We start from the raw sequence: 13,040 nt of genomic DNA on the forward strand, positions 1-13,040 counted from the left end.
ATAGCAGCTAGCTGGAAAGTGGAAAGAAACAAAATGTCCATCAACTGATGAAGGGATAAATAAAATCTGGTATATACAATGGAATATTATTCTGAAATAAAAAGGAATGAAGTACTGACTACAACATGGATGAACCTTGAAAACATTATACTAAATGAAAGAAGCCAGTCACAAAAGAACAAATATCATATGAGTCCATTTATATGAAATGTCCAGAACAGGCAAGTTTATGGAGAAAGAAAGTAGATTAGTGGCTGCCTGGGGCTGGGGGAAATAGGAGGAATGGGAGTGACTGCTAAAGGGTATGGGATTTCTTTGGGGGATGATAAAAATGTCCTAAAATTGACAGTGGTGATGGTTGTAAAACTCTGTAGATATACTAAAAACCATTGAATTGCACATTTCAAATGGGTGAATTTTATGATATGTGAATTATATCTCAATAAAGTCATTACAAGAAAAATATGAAAAAAAAGTAGAGTACTTGCATTAAAGGGTTGAATTTTTCTCCATTTTCCCACATAAAAGGTCTATTATGACAGTTTTTCAATTAGAAAAAAGTTCTTGGCCAGGCCTAGCATTCTCCACATTTCTCATTAGTCATGTGCTGGTGACATGAAGCAGGAAGCAAAGGAGAAATGCCAAGTAGCTGAAGCAGTTCATACAGGGGTTAAGTCACAGCTAAATGCTTTAGAAGATACAAAGGATTACTAACTTAAGAGTTAGTAATTACAAAGGAAACATTCCAGTCAAGAAGCTGCCCCCTACTCTCAGGGTCCCCACTGCAAAAAAGGCAGGTCTTTCACGCCCCATGGAAAAACAGACCAAAGTCTCTGTTCATAACTCAGCAAAGCAGTGCTGCTTGCAACTAGGTCCCAGGGATGCTCTGTGGAAACAGGGTCCTCTGGTCAAGTAAGCGTGAGGAGAGCTGCATGACCTCCCCTCGTAGACAGTCGCAGTGCACCTTAGCACAGCGAAGGCACTAAAAAGTCCAGAAGCAAAGAAACCTACTTATTTTTGCTTTATTCCAGGTTACCTGAGCACGGAAGCTTTCCTCCACACAGCATCTATTAACATGTGCTGAAAGGATGCTAGTAGGAGCAGTCTGATTTGAGAATAAACTATTATCCACAGGATTCTGTTCCTTACCCTTTGTCCCACCCCCATGCTGAATCAATGGAGAAGGGGCAAGACAATAGGAGCAATAAATTATTCAGTGTTCTGGGGCTTCTCTCTAACGTGTCAATAACAACAGGGTTTCTAAGTCACCCATTAGGGAGACCTCATTTACCCTTTTGGCAAAAAATACATTGTGTAGACCACTGGTGACTCAGAGCTGAAATGTGTGGTTCCAAAGCCCCAGGGTTTGCATATTTTAATATTAGGAATGTAAGAAAAGACTCCAGGAAATGTCAGAACAGCTTCTAGAACTCTGAAGATATTTCCCTATTGATGCTTTTTATGGTTTCTAGTTCCTATCAAGTCACAGCTTACATAACATGACTTAAATCAGAGGCAGTCAGCTGAGAAAGGAGGCAATGCCAATGATTATGGAAATGCACTCAATTTCAATAACTGTATAGAGAAGGACCTTAATTTTTGCTCTCTTAAAGGAATCTGTGCCAATTATAGTATGCTGAGCAAAAACAGTACATTTAGTCAATAACATCAGCAACCCAGTCGGTCAGGCCAGAAATCAGGGAGTTGTCCCAGGAGCCTTCCAAATACTTCTCAGAGCTGTTCTCGCCCCTCCATTCTGATGGCCACTGTTCTAGGGTCTTCACCATCTCTCACCCTAACTACTGGGGTAAGCCAGCTCTCCTGCCTCTACTCTGCGACTCACGCATCACCCTGTCCACATGTGTCATCCTCCTCCTCAGACCCCTCAGGGCTCCTTCTGTTCCCACCAAGCGCCCCACCCCACCTTGCCGGATAGCCCCATCACCTGCACTGCAGAGAAAACTCAACTTACAAAGGTGAAATGACCATCCTTAAGTCATAGGATGGATCTGGGATCAGAACCTTGATCATCTTGTGCCAACTCAGGAGCCAATATGCAGAAATCAACTTAGCAACTGCAGGAACTCATGTTTGAGAATTTAAACTTGTGCAAGTGATACATTCACTCACAACTGTGTGCTGCCATGACTTGCAGCAGTCACTCCTTTAACAACAGTTACCCTCAAAACTGGACATTTGAGGGAAAGCCAAGCTGCTTGCCTGATTTGAGCCAGATGGCAATGGTAAATGACACTGGTGATAAGATGTTCAGGTTTAAAATGTGACCTCAAAGGCCAAAGGGGGCATAAATCCACATTCATATGGTAATTTTAATTCACTGGGAAAACTGCATTACACTCAAGCACTGTACTGGCCATAAATGACTGATTCTACATGTCAACATCCAGAGACTTGACATGCAAATTAATCTAGAGACTTTGAACAAACTGACATCTGCAAAAAGAATATTTCCATTCTGAAAATTAGAATCAGAAAATTTAGAGCCAAGAGTAGTGTTCCATTTGTAATTATTTCAGAGATTACTAAAAAGAGGGGAGAACAAAGCGAACGAGCCATTCAGCGCCAAAAGGAAATAACCAGGCCAAGTCAGATCTGCTGATATCCAAATGATCATGAAAACATTGCTCTCTGCATATGCTAAAATCATTTCTTAATTTCTTACTTATGAAAATGTTTTGGATTTATATAGTGTCTCTCATGTCAGGAACTCCATCTTTTGTAACTTATCAGCTAGTTAATCCTCTACTGCTATTACTTCATTTTAATTTGTGTCCCCAAATTAACCATGGGAAAAAAATCTAAGGCCAGATGTTTATATTTTTCAGTTTTTCAATTTTAGATATTATTCAACCAACATAGCCCTCAAGGAATCTCAAAATGCTCATGAAAGTAAAAACAACGAGTTTTCCCTTTAAACTAAACAGTTGAAAACAATCCAATCTTTCTTTTGAATACGTGGAAAATAAAACTGAGAGAGATAGCTACTGGACTTTATAAGCACACGCTGAAATCTTAAAAGAGTCTTTTCTCCATTTCAATATACAACAACAAAAGAGATGAAACCAAGTGATATCTGTCCTGTGCCAGTGAATTACATATGCATCTGGGTCTCCTCTGCTATGACCCCGCCTCCGCCCCCTGAAGACAGGACTGTGAATGGCCATCTATGCATCCCGAGTGCTCAGTATGTAGCAGGCTCTCAGTAAGTATTAACTGATCTGAATATTAACGTTGTTAAGTAAACAAATTAGAAGTCCTAAGCAGAGATAAGCTGGGATGACATTGTTTATCTTTCCAATGTGATCAGGAAATCTTTCATTCTGACTATTTTAAGAATAGCAATTAAAAAAAAAACTTAATGCCACCATTCAAAAAATTTTATTAAGCAAATAATTTAAATAGACCTCCAATAATTCAGACTGTGTGCTTTGGGTTGACGTTTATAGTCTATGAAAAGTGAAGTAGGCTGAGATTTTTACAGAAATTTTACATTTCTCTGGAGACCTACTTCTAAATGACAGGGGAGTTCCTTTCGCCTGCCCAGGATCATATCCCCTTCCTCTGGTAAGAGCCTCTGAGTTTTAGAAAGCTACCCCTTCCTCACTGATGACAGTCTTGTTGGTCTATCAAGGAAGGTGCCTGGCCTTCCCTTGGCCAACAAAAAGGCCAGCGTCCCCAGTTATACCAAGTGAACACCCTTCTCTGCAACAGGAATCTCAAACCAAGTGCCCCAAGCACTGAGGGCGAGGTGAGAGCAGATTCACTCAGTCAGTGATACGCAAGAGACTATTACTTCCTGCTGCCCAAACCCCCATGGCTGTCTGGTCCAAGTCCTCTTCCAGACTGGCTCTTCCCCACAGCTTTCCAGTATGTTCCCCTCCTCCCCTGGGTTAGCCAGAGATGGATTCTGTTGCTTGCAACCCTGGAATACTGACTAATGCGTAGGCACTTCCCAATCCTCACTGACCAACACCTGCTATGCCAATTCTAGGTCAGCTTGATCCACTCATTTAAGACCTGTATTGAGCAGGACTCTGCTTGTCTGCTCAGATCACTGTGTGAATTCTTAAAGATACTAAAATTAAGTTATTGAAAATGTTTCCTCTAATTGTCATTGGCTTCCTTCCTGTACCTGTCAGTATAGTTTTATTTGATGATAAAATTATAAGTTAAGTACCAGATTCTATTCCTATCAGAAAAGAGCTTTAAATCTAGATTATATTTAAAGGGAAAGAGTTGAGCTTTCAAACAAAAACTTAAGAAGTGGACGAACTAGTAACTCAAAGTAACTTAACATTTTCAGAGTTCTTTTTGATTCTCAAGATTTAAAATCAAAACATGAAAAGTTAGGCCAAGGAGAATAACAGATCACACAAGATGACATATGTGAAAGGACTGTGAACTCTGTGAAACATAAGGCATAATGCCCCCGTCTTAACCTTAACTTGCCAACTCACCTTTGCCAGGGATGAGAGACTTCCGAAAGGCTTCCTTCAGAGAGCTGTGCCCATGTAAGAGTCTGTGGCTGGGAGAGATGGTCACGTGGGAGGTGCCGTAAATGGCCTCGGGGGTGGCCGTGTAGGCGCTCAGCTTTTCTCCTGTGACTTGCCCATCAACCTGGCAGGGGGGAAGCAGAGTCATTTCACTTCTCAGTCCTCCCTCTGGGCTGCTGTGCTCCCCAGCCATATCCCTTCCTCCCACCCCTCCCCAATCCCAGACAGTGGTGACAGCTTCTGACCATAGCCACAGGGATGTGGGTACCTGAGGTGGTCCCTGGCAGGGGCAGAAAGGGCAAGAGAGAAGAGGGTCGCAGCTCCTCTTTCAGGAGGCCTCCCCAGTGCCCACAACCAGGAGTACTTGGGGGCCCCAAATCAAAGGGGGTCAAAGCGTGCTCAGAAGGATGCCTTCCCCGGTTCTTGGCTCCTCTGTTCACAAATCAGTAATAACTGTCAATGTTATTTGTCCTGAGAAAGGAGCTATACTTCCCTCCAGGATTTAAGTTACAAATAAAGGCATCAACATTTCTAACCAGAAAAAGACACTGAGGCTAATTCCATTTTGAATAGGAAAGAAAGGACAGCCTGAGCTGAGCTCAAGAATGAGTGCTCCTAGGGCTGGTTAAATGCCTTTCAAGGAAGAGTCAAACATTAGGCACCAACTGAATGCCAACTATGTGACAGACACAGAGGACACAGAGAGGCCAGATCCACCTTCCTTCACACATTCAAATGTGCTCACAAAGTGCCAATGATGTGCGAAGCACTTGGGGCCCAGAACTAAAAGTCCACACTATGGACTGAGTGCCAATTAGGTGTCACCTATGGAGCCAGGCGTGGGGCCTCAGAGGCATAGCCACATTGCTCTGTACCTGCAGGACTGAGAGTGTTCCCTCCAGAGATGTCTCATTTTCAGGTGGGTCCAGGAATGGAGATGGAAACACTTTCATGATAAAATATTGGGCAAGGGAGAGAATACAGAAGACATTCCACATACAGTAGCCAGGTGGCTCAGAGACCCGCATCCCTCACCCTGGTGGAGAAGCAAAGGCCTAAGATGTGATCACATCTTGAAATGAAAATTTTGGATGTAATGAGTTAAATAAAATATGTTATTAAATTAATTTCACCTGTTTCTTTGCACTTTAAAAAATGTGGCTACTAGAAAATTTGAAATTACATATGTGACTCTCAGTATCTTTCTACTGGATAGCACTGCTGCAGAGTCTCAAGTTGCTGGTCTCTTCAAAGAGTCCTAAAAATGCAGAAGGGGGTTTCTGAGCATTAATTGCTGGAGATGCTCTTGCTTGATCACCTTTAATGTGAAGTCCAAATGGCAGCCCACACAGTCCCCGATCCAGTGGGCCTGCATGCCTTTTATTCCATACCATTCCGGAAGGTCTGCCAGCGCGTCCTGCATGGGCTGTAGGAATGAAAGGAGAACGGAGAGGTAGAAGCACACAGCTTACTTAAGACAAAGCAAGTGATCTGGGGCTCGCTAAGGTGGGAGAACTGGGGACACTGAAGGAGGTTCAGGATTTAGCCCTTTTCTCCTTCACTTGTCAGTCAGAGAGGCCCAGCAAAGGTCACACAGATGCACTCATCATGACTCAGTTTAGTGAGATGGGTTTCACTCATTTCTCTATTTTGAGTGGGCCAAGGTTTCAGAGAGAGAAGAAAATTAACAAGGAGAAACCACGATTAACATCTCTGATGGATGTGGTTAGTTCATTCTCCTCCACAGTCTGGGACCTAAACAAAAGAAGTTCAAGTTTATGAATTTTTAAACCCTAAGATAAGTCATTCATAGGTATGGCTATTCTACAACTCAACTGTATCATATATAGAACATTATAAGTTTATTTAAAAAATAAAAATTAGCATAAGGGAAACCATCACATTGATTTGTGTAACATTTACTATTAAAAGCACACATTTATTTTCATCGTTGTCTAATTTTAATCCTAAAATCCTACAAAAGGGAGGCTTTTCAATAAACTATTCTCTACGGTCTCAAGCTCATGCCATCCCTTTATTTGAAGATGAGATACATTCTTTCAACAAATAAGTTTAAAAGTAAATCATATATTTATAATAAGAGTCTAATTTTAAATTCCTAATTGTATTATGACTAATACAGGCAACATAACGATGCTTTATTCACGTAGTGTTTTGTAATTCATAAAGTGCTTTTACACACATCTCTTCTCACACACTCTGGGTAAGGTAGCTCACTTTCAGATTAATGAACCCACATTGAGAAAGGGTATAGCTTTCTCGTGCAAGCCTGCAGGAAAGGACAAGCCAGGACTAAAACCCAGACCTTACTAACCGCATTCTTTTGCCTACAGTGCAGAGACTTACTCTATCGTGTGATAAACAACACAGAGTATCCTCTATACTTGTCATCTATCTATCCATCCATTCTCATTTATTCGGGAGAGCCTGAAAGTTTCAAGATCCAGAAATTTCTTCTGAGGCAGAAATTGTGGATTATGGACACCATCAAGTTGACCAGCAATGTGTTCAATCATTTGTTTATTCCCAGGAATGTATTAATTCCCCAATCCTAAACACAAGGACCTCATCTAGGCATTGGAGACTTGGGCATACACAAAGCAGGATGTGCCAGAGTCCCTAAAATGAAGTTTAAATAATGCACACATGGAGCCTGCTGCTATTAGTTGGGTAACTGATCAAAATGCAATGCCAAATGCTATTAGCATCAAAGAAGATGGGACACGGGTTGTGGAAATGAATCAAGGGAAAAGAAAAATAGTGGGAGGGTAGGGAAGAAAAGTAACAGAGTGAAAAGTAGGGAGAGATATAAAAGATTTGGGGGGTGGACCACAGAGGAGAAGGAAAGTCATAGGAAGTGGGTGGGTGAGGAAAGAAAAGCTCCAAAAAGAAAAGAAAGGAAGGGAAAAGAAGCAACTAAAGAGTGCCTGCCCAGCCCACAGTAGGATGCAATGACCAGTCAATAACAGGGTGGGCCTTCCTGCCATGGGGCTGTCAATCTTGCGAGAAAAGCATAGGAAAGAGGGAACGGAGTTACACTAATATTAAAATAGAAACCAGAGGTGCGTGCAAAATAGGAAAAGGAGAGCACTGGAAAGCCTCAGTGAAGAGCTCAAGCTGTCCTTTTAACGCAACGTCACACTAAGGCTCAGTAAAGGCAAGTCCTCTTCCTTTTTGCTACCAATAGGAACCTAGCTGTGTGATACTGCACATAATTCTCATGCAGAGACCCAACTACCCAGCTCATGTTTATAGGTCATCTTCAACAAAATGATTCTAGGGTTCTCCCATTTCCAGACCATTAATCACCAAAGATAAAAACGTTTTTTGTGAGGAAATGTCATTAATTAGAAACCGTGGGTATTTTATAGTCTACCTGGTCATTTGGCAAGGAGATCCACAAAAACCAAATAGCTGATGACAAAGATTCAGAAATATTTTAGGTAAGTTTTGAAACTTCATAATTCAGCATGACCTATGCTTAAGCCAATTCATGATGTTGATGAGACTGTTTTGCCCAATCTCCCAGGGCAGGATCAAGGAAAACCAGAGTTGCTAGTTTTAAGTAAAATAAGCAGATCAACATGTGTCAATGCTATACATATATTCCAACATCTGTGCTTGTGAGATGGCTTTCCATAGGATATACAAAATGCTTTATGGGTCAAGTAAAGTTGCCCAAAAGGACTATTACGTTTCAGTATTTGCCTGAGTGAAAACTGACTTTTGAGAAGGTGGTAAAAGTCCTGCTTCAGGTTCCTGACTGTTCATTACTTGAATTAAAGTGGCTTTCTTTTGGTACAAACTATTATGTATAAAATAAATAAGCTACAAGGATATATTGTACTGCCCAAGGAATATAGCCAATATCTTATAATAACTATGAATGGAGTATAATCTATAAAAATTTTCAATCACTACATTATATACCTGAAACTAACATAATATTGTAAATCAACTATACCTCAAAAAAAAAAAAATCAGAGCAACGAGACTGGTTCAAGATGGTGGAGTAGAAGGACGTGCTCTCACTCCCTCTTGCAAGAACACCAGAATCACAACAAACTGCTGAACAATCATCCATAGGAAGACACTGGAACTCACCAAAAAAGATACCCCACATCCAAAGACAAAGGAGAAGCCACAATGAGATGGTAGGAGGGGCACAATCACAATAAAATCAAATTCCATAACTGCCAGGTGGGTGACTCACAAATGGAGAACACTTATACCACAGAAGTCCGCCCACTGGAGTGAAGGTTTTGAGCCCCACGTCAGGCTTCCCAATCTGTGGGTCCAGCAACGGGAGGAGAATTCCTAGAGAGTCAGACTTTGAAGGCTAGCGGGATGCGATTGCAGGACTTTGACAGGACTGGGGGAAACAGAGACTCCACTCTTGGAGGGCACACACAAAGTAGGGTGCTCATTGGGACCAAGGGGAAGGAGCAGTGACCCCAGGGGAGACTGAACCAGACCTACCTGCTAGTGTTGGAGGGTCTCCTGCAGAGGTGGGGGATGACTGTGGCTCACCATGGAGACAAGGACACAGGCAGCAGAAGTTCTGGGAAGTACTCCTTGGCGTGAGCCCTCCCAGAGTCTGCCATTAGCCCCACCAAAGAGAAATTCTTAGAAAGGTATAACCTTCCAAGACTGAACGAGGAAGAAACAGAAAATACGAAGAGACCAATCACAAGTAATGAAATTGAAACTGTGATGAAAAATCTTTCAACAGGGGCTTCCCTAGTGGCGCAGTGGTTGAGAGTCCACCTGCCGATGCAGGGGACACGGGTTCGTGCCCCGGTCCGGGAGGATCCCACATGCCGCGGAGCGGCTGGGCCGGTGAGCCATGGCCGCTGAGCCTGTCTTATGTTGAGGTAGGTTCCCTCTTTGCCTACTTTCTGGAGAGGTTTTATCCTAAATGGATGTTGAATTTTGTCAAAAGCTTTTTCTGCATCTAAATTTAAGTTTTACTGAGCTCAGCCCACCAAAGCAACAGCCAGCTCTAACCACCAACAGTCCCTCCCATCAGGAAACTTGCACAAGCCTCATCCACCAGAGGGTAGACAGCAGAAGCAAGAAGAACTACAATCCTGCAGCCTGTGGAACAAAGACCACATTCACAGAAAGATAGACAAGATGAAAAGGCAGAGGGCTACGTACCAGTTGAAGGAACAAGATAAAACCCCAGAAAAACAACTAAATGAAGTGGAGATAGGAAACCTTCCAGAAAAAGAATTCAGAATAATGATAGTGAACATGATCCAGGACCTCGCAAAAAGAATGGAGGCAAAGATCGAGAAGATGCAAGAAATGTTTAAGAAAGATCTGGAAGAATTAAAGAACAAACAAACAGAGATGAACAACACAATAACTGAAATGAAAAATACACTAGAAGGAATCGATAGCAGAATAACTGAGGCAGAAGAACGGATAAGTGACCTGGAAGACAGAATGGTGGAATTCACTGCTGCAGAACAGAATAAAGAAAAAAGAATGGAAAGAAATGAAGACAGCCTAAGAGATCTCTGGGACAATATTTAACATAACAACATTCGCATTATGGGGGTCCCAAAAGGAGAAGAGAGCGAGAAAGGACCAAAGAAAATATTTGAAGAGATTATAGTTGAAAACTTCCCTAACATGGGAAAGGAAATAGCTACCCAAGTCCAGGAGCGCAGAGAGTCCCATAAAGGATAAACCCAAGGAGAAACATGCCAAGACATATAGTAATCAAACTGGCAAAAATTAAAGACAAAGAAAAATTATTGAAAGCAGCAAGGGAAAAGAGACAACATACAAGGGAACTCCCATAAGGTTAACAGCTGATTTCTCAGCAGAAACTCTACAAGCCAGAAGGGAGTGGCATGATATACTTAAAATACAGCCACTATGGAGAACAGGATGGAGGGTCCTTAAAAAAACTAAAAATAGAATTACCATATGATCCAGCAATCCCACTACTGGGCATATACCCAGAGAAAACCATAATTCAAAAAGACACATGCACCCCAATGTTCACTGCAGCACTATTTACAATAGCCAGGTCATGGAAGCAACCTAAATGCCCATCGCCAGATGAATGCATAAAGAAGATGTGGTACGTATATACAATGGAATATTACTCAGTCATAAAAAGGAACGAAATTGGGTCATTTGTAGAGATGTGGATGAATCTAGAGGCTGTCATACAGAGTGAAGGAAGTCAGAAAGAGAAAAACAAATATTGCATATTTACGCATATATGTGAAACCTAGAAAAATGGTACAGATGAACCAGTTTGCAGGGCAGAAAGCAATGTCAGGTAAAATAGGCTTTCAAATAAAGAATGTTACAAGAGACAAGGAAGGACACTATGTAATGATTAAGGGATTAATCCAAGAAGAAGATATAACAATTATAAATATATATGCACCCTGGGTGGGGGTGGTGGTGTGATGAATTGAGAGGTTGGGATTGACATGTATACACTAATATGTATAAAATGGATAACGAATAGGAACCTGCTGTATAAGAAAATCAATGGACCAGATAGATTTAATTGATACTTATATTCCATCCAAAAACAGCAGATTACACTTTCTTCTCAAGTGCGCACGGAACATTCCACAGGATATATCACATCTTGGGTCACAAATCAAGACTCGGTAAATTTAAGAAAATTGAAATAAGAGACAAGGAAGGACACTAATATGTATAAAATGGATAACGAATAGGAACCTGCTGTATAAGAAAATAAATAAAATAAAATTCAAAAAAAAATTAAAGCAACAATCACACAGTGTATAAGTAGTTCCTTTTGTATAAAGAAAAAAAAAGTCAATAAAATTTATTGTAAAGTTAAAAAAAAAAAAAGTGGCCTTCTTTCAGTTTCTCAAAAATACCAAGCCGGGGCTTCCCTGGTGGCGCAGTGGTTGGGAGTCCGCCTGCCGATGCAAAATCAATTACAGGGAAAAAACTGTAAAAAACATAAACACATGGAGGCTAAACAGTACGTTACTAAATAACCAAGAGATGGCTGAACAAATCAAAGAGGAAATAAAAAAATACCTAGAGACAAATGACAATGCCGGAGCCTGTGCTCCGCAACGGGAGAGGCCACAACAGTGAGAGGCCCGCGTACAGAGAAAAAAAAAAAACAAAAAAAAAATTACCAAGCCTGCCTCATGGCCTTGGCACATGCTATGTTCTTGCCCTGAAACACCGTTTCCTCACCCTCTATATGGTGGCTGCTGAGTCTCCCCATCTAAAGAGGTGCCCCTATCATTCTCCTTGCTCTTCCCACATCCCTAATGGTCCATCTCTTCTCTAGTCTGTTTGATTGCTTGTTGATGATCTGGCTCCTTCTCTGCATTATAAGCTCCCTGAAAGTTCTGTTCAACAGTGTAAACTCAGCACCTATAGTTTCTGATATATAATAGGTATTTTGAATACATGAAGAAAAAAAAATGAGAACTGGGCCTCCTGCCAAGGTAATATAGAAACCAACCCTTTCCCCTCCTCTTTTCTCTGATAATGACGAGGAAGCCTACCTCTAATAACCTGGGTCAGCCAAGGATCTGGTTTCAATAGACCTGTCTCAGGGGACACACTGCTGACCATGGACAGGTGGTCTTGTCTTCCTGCAGCACAGCCAACAGGAACCTGGCTCTTCAGTGGGCCCCTTGGTGGTCTTTCAGTTTCATTGGTGTCCCTCTCTTTCCCTCCGTCAGGGATCTCAAGAGGCCTCAATTCCAAGATTTTAAGTCTGCAAACTTCCTCCTTTAAGAGAAAGTTACAAAAGTCCAAAAAAAAATTGATACAGATTTATTTATTTATTTATTTGACACAGGTTTATTTTTAATTGTGACTTTTGGGGTGTTTAAAAATCACTCATAAGGACTTCCTTGGTGCTTCAGCGGTTAAGACTCTGTGCCCCCAATGCAGGGGGCCTGGGTTCGATCCCTGGTCAGGGAACTAGATCCTGCATGCTGCAACTAAAAGATCCCACATGCCGCAATGAAGATCCCAGGTGCCGCAACCAAGACCCGGTGCAGCCAAATAAATAAATATTTTTTAAAAAATCACTCATAGAGGTGGCCGTAAGGCAGTGTAAGATCACGATTCATTGAAGAAAAGTTGAATTATATTCCATATGTAGTTTATATGTATTTAGTTGGATACGAATTCCTTGGAAACTAACCATATACGTAAAGGTACCTATAAACACACTCAGCTAAGGAGAATATTTACTTGATTGAAAGAGCTTATGCAGCTCAATATTAAAAAAACAAACAACCCAATCCAAAAGTGGGCAGAAGACCTAAATAGACATTTCTGCAAAGAAGACATAAAGATGGTCAGGAAGCACACAAAAAACTGCTCAACCTCACTAATTATTAGGGAAATGCAAATCAAAACTACAATGAGGTATCACCTCACACCAGTTAGAATGGGCATCATCAGAAAATCTACAAACAACAAATGCTGGAGAGGGTGTGGAGAAAAGGGAACCCTCTTGCACTGTTG

At 41.4% G+C, this 13,040-nt stretch overlaps 1 protein-coding gene across 12 annotated transcripts in view; it reads right to left on the minus strand.

Moving 5' to 3' along the window:
• LARS2 (leucyl-tRNA synthetase 2, mitochondrial) overlaps window positions 1-13,040 on the minus strand; it is a 175,632-nt gene that overhangs the window by 71,383 nt on the left and 91,209 nt on the right. For all 12 annotated transcript variants that reach the window (XR_008615644.1, XR_008615643.1, XR_008615638.1 and 9 more), the window contains 2 exons: window positions 5,833-5,940; window positions 4,479-4,638 (listed from right to left, as the gene is read on the minus strand). Coding sequence is in view for 3 of the 12 variants with exons in the window: in XM_024123821.3 (XP_023979589.1) it covers window positions 4,479-4,638; window positions 5,833-5,940 (268 nt within the window). In the remaining 9 variants the exon portion in view is untranslated. The remainder of the gene's footprint in view (window positions 1-4,478; window positions 4,639-5,832; window positions 5,941-13,040) is intronic.

This window comes from Physeter macrocephalus, chromosome 18, assembly GCF_002837175.3.
Source record: "Physeter macrocephalus isolate SW-GA chromosome 18, ASM283717v5, whole genome shotgun sequence".
Taxonomy (NCBI): domain Eukaryota; kingdom Metazoa; phylum Chordata; class Mammalia; order Artiodactyla; family Physeteridae; genus Physeter; species Physeter macrocephalus.